This window comes from Eptatretus burgeri, chromosome 5 (genome assembly GCF_056783735.1).
Source record: "Eptatretus burgeri isolate ZD-2024b chromosome 5, Ebu_testis_v1, whole genome shotgun sequence".
In the NCBI taxonomy this organism is placed as follows: Eukaryota; Metazoa; Chordata; class Myxini; order Myxiniformes; family Myxinidae; genus Eptatretus; species Eptatretus burgeri.
The window spans coordinates 13,495,501-13,506,355 of record NC_140965.1 but is presented as its reverse complement, the minus strand read 5'-3'; the positions used below and the strand labels follow the sequence as shown (position 1 = coordinate 13,506,355).

General features: G+C 40.3%; 2 protein-coding genes across 9 annotated transcripts in view; one reads left to right on the top strand and one right to left on the bottom strand.

Moving 5' to 3' along the window:
• The window catches only part of LOC147025871 (uncharacterized), a 27,453-nt gene extending 17,135 nt beyond the window's left edge, over positions 1-10,318 (top strand). Inside the window, exon 2 of the mRNA XM_085880776.1 lies at positions 7,490-10,318. Coding sequence (XP_085736902.1) covers positions 8,327-9,634 — 1,308 coding nt within the window. The 5' untranslated portion in view covers positions 7,490-8,326 and the 3' untranslated portion in view covers positions 9,635-10,318. The remainder of the gene's footprint in view (positions 1-7,489) is intronic.
• Positions 1-10,855, bottom strand: part of LOC147025870 (SH3 and multiple ankyrin repeat domains protein 2-like) — a 545,479-nt gene that overhangs the window by 246,842 nt on the left and 287,782 nt on the right. The window lies entirely within an intron of this gene.

The following is a 10,855-nucleotide window of genomic DNA, read 5'->3' as shown; positions in this document are numbered from 1 at the left end:
ACAATTTTGGCAACATTTGAGTCCCCACCCGCACTACAAGCTTCCTTAAGATACATGTCTCTGTTCTTCCTTCCCTTGTTTTTACTCATCAGTCATATCTCCTCTCATCAATCCTCTTTCCCTTCTCTACATGTCCCACCCCCCCCACCCCCATTTCTCTTTCTTATAAATGCTTCCTTTCTCTATTTTAATTTTGTTAATATAGCTCCACCACAACCCCCAATCTGGTAAATAAGCATTTAAAAAATAGCTCCTCATTGGATTAAAGCACAACAAGCTGGGAGGCGACGATGGTTCATGGGAATTATTGAACAATGCCACGATAGGTACAATTGAGTTAGTGGAAGTTTTTGAGGAAGTCCTACCGTAAAAACCTATCTATTCCGTCAAAATTGACCAAATGAAATCGGATTTTTTACATGTTGTACCTATGGACATTATGCACAGCTTCTAGGAAATGAAATTTGCGAGAAAAAAAATCGAGAAAAAATTTAGTTAAAGTGGGCGTGGCTCCGCCCACAAGGGGCATGGGACGCCCCTAATACAAAAAGACACAACTAGACCATGATATCGAGCTTGTGTACAAGTTTCATCAAGATCGCATCAAACGTCACGGAGCTATGCTTTGGAGAGAGTCACAAGCAGACAGACACACACACAGACAGAACGTAAATACTGGTCACTGCTGGCGCCCGCGAACCAATTAAACCCAGAGCTTTTACGCAAGGCCATGTGCAGAAAAACACATTTCAGGCATATGGCTGGATGTGTCAATGAGAGAGAAAAGTAGAGTAAAAGCTATTCCAGATCCCAAATGCGGATAAATGTTCAGAGAAGAGAGAGTTAGCAATGAAATGGCTTCACAATATGGTAACTGGTCATACTGTTGACAAATAATCTTTTGAAAGGCACAAAATAGTTTGCAAAGACCACTTTGAGCCTTGTTGTTTTCAAACGAAGTGAAAAAGATGGGCCGATTTATTGGGATACGACGCAAAACAGAAAATGTTGGTAGAAGATGCGTATCCAACCATTTTTCAACATAAAGCTCCGAAAACTGACAAGAGCAGAGAGGTAAGAGGTATTAAATGTGACATGAAAGAGGTAAACAGTCCTACCGCAGATGTGACTATTGGACGTTCTGCATACATGTATGTTCAGCCATTTGGCTGCCATAGGTTTATCCTGGGATTTGTCACCGTTACTTTTCCCTGACTAGTAGTTGACTATGGAAGCCATGGCAGTAAATAATCACAAACTATAAATAAATAATCACACATTGTAACTATCAAGTTCATAGAACACCTTTCCCTGCACAGTCTTGAGAAAAGAGGACATAGGTTGGGTTTGCAAGCAGAAAATTTGATTGGTCGAAATGACATAAAATGCTGTGATATTTTGTCCAAGTACTACTAAATGGAAGGGTTTTGAAAGTGCCAAGAAGGTGATTTGTGTTCTACAGTGGTCAAATATATAATTAAATTGAAATAGAAGAAAGATTTTAAGGGTTGTAGAAAAATAATGGTGAAGTTTAGCGCCGTTGATGTGGCATCTTTTACACCACCTTATTTAACACGTTACATTAGTTATTGTTTGTGCCCTTGATGACGTCGCTAAAAATAGTGAGTTTCCTTTCTGGAATTTTCTATTTTGTTTGACTGACATTAAAAAAAAAAACAATCTACCTTACTCCTTCCTTTCTGTACATGCGCGATTGGGCCGAGATTCTGTACAATTTGTCAAATTCAAAGCCAAAGTTCTGTTCAAGAGCAAGTTTGTTTTCCCATTCATGTTCTGATCTGTGTTCCCAATATAACATTGAATTGAAATGAAGTGGTTCCTTGATCATAAATTGACGTTTGTAGATAGACAGACAGAAAGACAGAGAGTGAACCAATTGCTTAAGCTCGCTTTTTGCTTTGTGCGTGCGGGGTAACTAAACAAAAAGGTGATGTTAGATTAATGTTTATTTTTGGCTGTGACCTTCCCATTCATGACAGCTAAGTTTCACCTCCATTGCAAAACTAACGTTTCCCAAGGTTCCAGCCTTCGTCCATGCACTAACTACCACACGCCAGATAATTAACAATTACAGATGAGTTTTTACAAGTCTTGGCTTTACTGATGACTCAAGTATCAATGTTAAGAGAAGAAACAATACGTATTCTGCAAAGTGTCAGGCGACAACTCGCCTGAACCCTTCCACATCGAGAAATTAATTAAAAGAGCAATTAAAATGTCTGGATTCACCATATTCTTGACCCCAAGAAATAGTTACAAAAGAACAGTTATTTTCATTCATTTTATCCTCGAGTAAATCCCAATCCTGGTGAAAACATGCGTTCCTGCGCTGTCGGCATCTCATCACAATGTCCGTATTTGCACCTGACGAAACCTTCCCTGCCCACGTTCTTCTCCACACTGTCACTATCACTGTCGCTTTCACTTTTTTCTTCTGAAGTAAATGCAGTTTGACCATTCTTTAGCTCTGCTTCATTGTATTTGTGTTCCAATGTGGCGGCTCAGTAACACTCGACTGGCCCTGTGACGTCACTTCCACTGCAAATGGCATTACACATGATCTCTCGGAAAAGGAACTTTATGTCGAAATTTCTGTTCTACTCGACACATTGTCAAAAATCTTTCGTAAGTGTTTGGATAAAATATATTTAAATATCCAATTTAAGATCGTATTTATTATTGGGTTTAATTGCGCTCCTATGCTCATCTTTAAATTATTAATTTTTAAAGTTTTTTTTTTTGTATACATTGCCGAGGCTTGTATAAGAGCTACCACACAGAACATACAACAAGGGGACAGGAGTTACCGCTTTAACCCTTTGAACAATGAGCTCCTTGGACTTTCGGCTCCCCCATCCTGGGCTCCCTGGAGAAAAATTCCACCACTCGGGTATATGGAGGTTTGAATAGCAGCTGGTAAACTGGCTGCTCAGGGATATGGAGGTTTGAATAGTGGTTGGTAAAATGGCCTCTCGGGTATATGGAGGTTTGAATAGTGGTTGGTAAAATGGCCTCTCGGGTATATGGAGGTTTGAATAGCGGCTGGTAAACCGGCTGCTCAGGTTTATGGAGGTTTGAATAGTGGTTGGTAAAATGGCCTCTCGGGTATATGGAGGTTTGAATAGTGGTTGGTAAAATGGCCTCTCGGGTATATGGAGGTTTGAATAGCGGCTGGTAAACCGGCTGCTCAGGTTTATGGAGGTTTGAATAGTGGTTGGTAAAATGGCCTCTCGGGTATATGGAGGTTTGAATAGTGGTTGGTAAAATGGCCTCTCGGGTATATGGAGGTTTGAATAGCGGCTGGTAAACTGGCTGCTCGGGTATATGGAGGTATGAATAGTGGTTGGTAAAATGGCCTCTCGGTTATATGGAGGTTTGAATAGCGGCTGGTAAACTGGCCGCTCGGGTATATGGAGGTATGAATCGTGGTTGGTAAACTGGCCTCTCGGGTATATGGAGATTTGAATAGTGGTTGGTAAAATGGCCTCTCGGTTATATGGAGGTTTGAATAGCGGCTGGTAAACTGGCCGCTCGGGTATATGGAGGTATGAATCGTGGTTGGTAAAATGGCCGCTAGGGTTCAAAGGGTTAAGTGGCTTTGTTGGTTCATCTTCCAGAAGAGACATTTTTCGGTCCGACTTTTGGCAGACTCAGATACTAGTATCTATACTAGGAAATGTCATTGTGTGTGTGTGTGTGTGTGTGTGTGTGTGTGTGTGTGTGTGTGTGTGTGTGTGTGTGTGTGTGTGTGTTTGTGTGTGTTTGTTTTGTTACCTTCGCAAACTTCGTTTGACGAGGGTATTGTATTGACCCCTGTGTATTTATTTATTGGTAAATATGTGTGTGGACAACATTGCGCAAAAACTGCATGACCGATTTGCATGAAATTTTCAGAGATGATGTGCAGTTACTCAAGGATGCCAGGCGAAGCTTTTGGGAGCAATTGGATTAAAGGTCAAAGTCACGGTCACGAAAAGGTCAGAATCGTGTTTTCGTCATAACGCGGTCAATTTTTATCCGAACGAGATAAAACCAACACCAAAATGTTCATTACTCAATTCTACATTCTAGGCTATGCCACATGAAAGTGTGGCGTAATTACCCTAGGTCGCGGTTGGGGGTCAAAGGTCAAGGGGGTCACCACAAAGCATTTTTCATTGGGCAGCGTCGTGGACAACATTACGCAAAAACCACTTAGCAGATTGTCATGAAATTTTGTGGACTTGTTTGACATCATGAGAGGACAAATCGATGAGATTTTGTGAGCAATCGGATCAAAGGTCAAGGTCAAGGTCACAAAAAGGTCAAAATCGTTTTTTTACGATTAAAGTGTCAATTTTGTTCCAATTTACATCAAATTAAGTCCAAAATGTCCAGTATTCAAATCCTGATCCACTGATATAGCGTATGGTATAGTGTTTTCAACCCTAGTTAGTCTGTGGAAGTCAGAGGTCAAGGGGGTCACCAAAATGGAGTTTTTGATTGGGAAGCGTTGTGGACATTACACAAAAACCACTTCGCAGATTGTCATGAAATTTTGTGGATGTGTTTGGCATCACGAGAGGACAAATCGATTAGATTTTGGGAGCGATTGGATCAAAGGTTAAGGTCAAGGTCACAAAAAGGTCAAAATCGTTTTTTCGCGATTAAATTGTCAATTTTGTTTTGATTTACAGCAAATGAACTCCAAAATGTTCAAAATTAAATTCCCCATCCTCTAATATGACACATGGTATAGTACTTTTGTCACCCAAGGCAGCGGTTGGGGGTCAAAGGTCAAGGGGGTCACACAAATTCACATTTATATCGGAAAGCGTTGTGGACAAGTTAACGCAAAAAACAAAACGCAGAGGCTTTAATTGTTTTGGATTTGTTTGGCATCATGAAAGGACAAATCCATTAGATTTTGGGAGCGATCGGATCAAAGGTCAATGTCACAAAAAGGTCAACATCGTTTTTTCATGATGAAAACGGTTAATATGTTTCCGATTTACATCAAATTAACTCCAAATTATTCAGTGTTCAATTCCCCATCTTCTGAAATGACACAAGGTATAGTACTATTGTCACCCTAGGTAGCGGTTGTGGGCCAAAGGTCATGGGGGTCACGAAATGCATATTTGTATTGAGATGCATTGTGGACAACTTAATATAAAGGTAATAACTAGAATATATCTCTGTCTCTAAACTGTGTGTCTGTTGATGCAACAAGGGCCATAAGGGCCCGACCAAACTTAGTTACTAAGTAAAATACAACAAATTTTCATTAAGGAGACTTGGCATAGTTGATATGCACATAGCTTCGCTCATGGTTTAGTAAAAGGAGTTTTACTTTCTTGTTTAATTAGACGCCAATTAAAATGACGTTTTTGTCCTCGCTCGGATTTGAAAACATGATCTACTTGATCCAGGTCGTGTCTGCGTGGTCAGTGACATTCGACCGAATCCGACCCTACATGCTACAGAATTCGGCACTCGGGACAACGAATCACCTAAAATTGTCATAATCGTAATAGTTCTAATCACAAAATCCTTTCACAAAATCCGGATCATGGACTTTAAATTTGCGAAATTCCCAAGCAGATTTAGTGGAATTTTAGTTCCTCATTTCACTCTCATGCCATGTTCAAACTAGTGGCTGCGGCGAAGGTATGCGCTCTACGAGTGCCCGTTCTAGTTTATAAAGCATAACATATTCTCTCTGTCAACTCCCCTATCCCCACCTCTCTCTCTGTCTCTCTCTTTCTATGTCCCATCTTTGCTCCACCCCCCCACCCCACCCCCAATACACTGTCGCAAGGAAAGATAGAAATTCTGTAATGCATGCAAATTCATTGTCATGTGAATTCATATTGTAGACATGTGACATGTCAGATGTTCCACTGCACAGCAACTACTGACCAACCATGATAGGAATATGGAGGATCTTGGCAACTTGGAAATGGCTACCTATGTGTATATTTAGTATATCAACAATGACTGCACTCAGCAACATATCAGCAAAGGTAAGTCTCCCAGGTGTTTTTGAAATGATGAAGACTACCGACCACCTCCAGAATGCAAAAATCCAATAATTAGTAGACCGAGAGAAATCGGGCCCAGACATGCATCACTTAATACAGTAGATGTTTAGCAGTATCCTGCCAAACAGAAAGCTTCAGGAATGTACAACACACCAACATTGCACTCAAACGATGCACAAGGAGCTACACAATGTGACCTTTGGGAACAGGTAGCTCGTATGTACACCTTTCATAAGTGCAAGAATATTCTATTGTATAATAAAGAAAAACAGGAATTGGAGATTGCAGAGCCTTGCCAGGACTTTTGTGTGGTGTTAGTGTAGTTTTGTGTGGTGTATTTGCCATGGCGTTTATGTACTGGTGTTACATAATTAATAAGAGACATAATTAGAACTGCTACTCTATTAATGCTGGCAGTGATGACCGGATACCAATACGTCCTGCTTTGATTGGACACCTGACCCTGACCCATGATTTTTTTTTAAATTATTATTCAAATGAATTTAGAATGGGATAAAAATGAATTCAATTCAAATCAAATCAAATGGAAGACCAAATAGGAACAGTCCTGCATTGGAGTAATCAGAAAGAACCCAAACAAGCAAAAAGCAAAGATGAAGTCATCAGGAGGAACCTGGATAGGATTCACATTTCAGATGCTACTCGTCTACCCTCAAACCCATCCAGGCACAGCCAAGTGAGCCTTAATCAAAAAAAAAAAAATAACCCAAATCAAAAAAAGTAAATAATTCTGGCTGCCAGACGATGTGTCCGATCAAGTTGAAATTTAAAACATACATTCCACATCACCACTAGATCATAAATGAGAAGTTTCACATCGATTGATTATGTGGTTCCAGAGAAAATATTATTTAATAGTTAATACATACATATACATATATATACATACATATACATATATATACATACATATATATATATATATATATATATATATATATATATATATATATATATATATATACACATAATTACGGTTCTGTAAAAATGCATGCCACCAAGGAAATGGCACACAACATACAGTAATCCCAAGGCAGTTATTTCAATAGGATGTGTATTAGTTAAGCCTGTATCTCACTGGGCTGCGACAGCTCGCGACTAGTTGGAGACACAAAATTGTGATAAAATAGCGATAATTTTCACTTGGAATCACACTGAATTTATTTTTGCATATGTCTCACGAATATCTCACATTTGCGTATGTCTCATTTTCAACACCACCTGAGGTCATCTTCAAGGTCAAAAGGTCATATTTCAAGGTCAAATTACTGAATTTTGGTATTTTTTGCCCGTTTTTGTGTCTAACTCATAGAGGAAAACTTTTGTAAAGTCTATGACAAAACATGACATTGTGCACCTAGTGCACCTACTTGCTGATTTCTATCATCGTTAACTAATGTATGTTTTGTTTGTTTCTCTTTCAGAAACTGTCCAGCTGGTGATCTCACAGGATCTTTGTGTTGTTTCCTGCTTTGGTGACAATATGCCATGTCGTTGCAGCTGCTTTGGTTGTGGAGGAAACTATGATGGGACGCCTAAGGTAAAGGTCATATCCTTCCCAAAAGATCCTGAGGAGAGGGAGAGATGGATATTGGCAATGCCAAATGAGAAAGAAAGCTTGAGGTGCTTAAAGGAGATATATATATATATATATATATATATATATATATATATATATATATATATATATATATATATATATATATATATATATATATATATATATATATATTTGCGAGACACATTTCAATTGTGATTGGGTGTCAGTTAGGGGTGGCAAACGACCCAAAGAACCCCCATCAATATTTCCTGGAGTACCGAAATCAACTTTGAAGCAGGTGACCTCAGCCCCACGCCCAACATCATCTTCTACGTCAGAATCAAGAGATAAGAAGATGCAGGCAGCTGATGAGGCTGCAGACAATATCCAACATTTCGATCACTTCTGTGCTAAAATCAGCTCCTATTTTCCTGGCTTTAACGTCATAAAAGACCAGGAAAACCTTTACCTATCAAGAACTGATGCTGCTGGACAAAGTGTCAAGCAGTTCTTTCATTTCCAACAAGTTCACTCACATTTTGGATTTCTATTCTTGAATAGAGTTGAGAAAGATGGCATTGAGGTGCCCAAACGACTTTTTCCTTTGCAGAGAACAGCCTGCTCTCAAAATGGTCCCAGATTAGATCCATAACTGACCAGGTAAACATCTATGAATGCACAAGCAAGGAAATTCTTCAGCTTATAATAAGCCAGCTGTTGGATGACTGAGGCACACGAGCTTCCTCATTTCACCTTCCTTCTGTCGCAGCTGCATCTTATGTTCAAACCTCTTGATCGTCGCCGATTTGATACTGATACTATGATTTTCGCAATGCAGCTTCACAACATATCACCCAGTGCATACAAAATGATTCGTCGATCCGGCTTAATCATTCTACCATCAACGAAAAAGGTAAAACAGATGCTTGCTAGTAGTCAGCAGGACTCCAACCTCAAAACCTTGTTCGATCAGCTTAAACCACAGCAGCGTTTGGTCAATTTAATGTTTGACGAGGTAAAGCTGGTCGAGACATTGCGATTTTCTGGAGGGCATGTTGTAGGATATGCTCAAAATGCAGCAGCGGGTGGTGAACGCGAAATGGTTCCTTCACATGCTATGGTTGTTGAAGTTGCCTGCCATTTTGGTGGTCCACGCTATATTCTACGCATTTTGCCCTGCAAAAAAGTAACTGCCGATCAGCTGAAGGAACTCCTTATCGAAGCTGCATCAGCTGTAGTTGGTGCTGGCGGTACTGCGATTTCTTTGATATGTGACAATTGCAATACCAACCACAGTGTTTATTCAAAACTTGGAGGACCAGGAAGTTGCCAAGTGCTGTCAATTCAAGAGCAATCTATGTTCTTAGTGTACGACTACGTGCACATCTTCAAAAATGTTCGCAACAACTGGATTACTGTTGATGGCAAGGCACTCTCATTTGTCGTAGATGGCAATGAGTACAAAGCTTACTGGAGTGATATTCAGAAGGTTTATGAGATCGACCGGGCTACTCCTATTCGCTTAACCAAGCTGACGCACACCGCTGTTTTCCCCAAGCCCCTTCAACGCCAGAGCGTACCATTTATATGCCAAGTGTTCAATGACAAGACTGTCGCTGCTTTAAATACCTTCAAGGATTCACTGGGCATCAGCGAAGGCACAATCATCCTCACCCAGATAATGAGTGAGTGGTTCAAGATGATGAATGTGAAAGACCGTTTCTCAACTATCCATCTACGCGACAAATCCAGACAGCCTTGGACAGCAGACTGTACAAGTTTCACTAGGCTGGAGCAGGCCTGCCAAATTATATCTACCTGCGCATGGCAAGGAGGTGGTGGTCGTAAGCTGAAGCTAACTCAGCAAACTGCTGAAGCCTTCACTGTGTCCACACGTAATAATGTGGATGCTGCCAAATTGCTTCTGGCAGAGAAAGACTTTGACTACGTTCTTCCTGCTATATTTGCAGATGAAGCCTTGGAAAAGTTTTTCGGCCAAGCCAGGCAAAGAAGCGGTGGAAACTTCTAGATTGACATAGTTGACATTATGGCTGCAGCTAAAATTGTAAATTTGCAAACACTCATTAAGCATGACATTATGCCCGAATCTAGTTCTCGTGTGATTGATTGCGACAAGAACTGTACAACTTCCATAAATCCAGATGAGTGAAGTGAACTCATTGACGAGATTACTCCTCAAGACACTCAGGATCTCTTGGGGTCTGACGATGCCCTTAAGCATAAAGTAGTCTATTTGGCCGGACACCTTGTTTATAAATATGGCGATAGCACTAGTATGGAGGAGATCATTGATGATCAAGATGGTAACGAGGTGTCATCTGAGTTTCTAGATAATTTGAATAGAGGTGGTTTGAGTGTGCCGACTATGTCAACCGTCTTTTTTGTACACAATGCCTATAATTTGTATGACAGGACTAAAATGCGTTGCCGATTTCATTTTGCTGAGCTGTTATCCTCTGTAGATGTACCTTTAGCTAGTAGTAATGTTGCATGTACTACTTTAGCTAACATTCTATTGAAAGCTCATGTCCTCAATGTAAGTGACAAAGAAAAAGCTTTGGGATGCCTCAGGAGGCAAGAAAAGCTCTCCGACTAGTGATAGACATAGACATAGTTGTAATAGGCATAGTGTTATGACATGCATGTAATGTTTATGTAATACGATAGATGACAATAAATATCAAAGTTTGACAGCTCTACACACTTGCATCTTATTACAATCAGCCATCTCTCACCGTTTATGAGTTAGACACAAAAACGGGCAAAAAATACCAAAATTCAGTAATTTGACCTTGAAATATGACCTTTTGACCTTGAAGATGACCTCAGGTGGTGTTGAAAATGACACTATTGAACTCGTCATCTTCAAAAACCCCTATATGGATCCCGAGATCGTGTCTCTACCCCTTCTAGAAGTCATTTTCGCCCCGGACTCAAGTTAATCCTTCAGACTCAAGTTACAAACCCGGAGCATGGGAGGTTCCAGTCCTTCTCTATAGGAGTCTATGGGGCGAATACATAACCTTCGTCAAGGTGGTGGAGGTAACAAAACAGGATGTTTTGCGTTCAGTGAAGTTCTTCAGCTTGAACTCACCGCCACTCTGAGAAGGAGCATCTGCAGTATCTTTGGTTTTATTGAAAGCAATATTGTATGCTTCACAGTGAAGGAAACCTCAGCTCGGAGGAAAACTGCAACCTAATCGCCATGTTTCGGAATAATTTGGGCCTG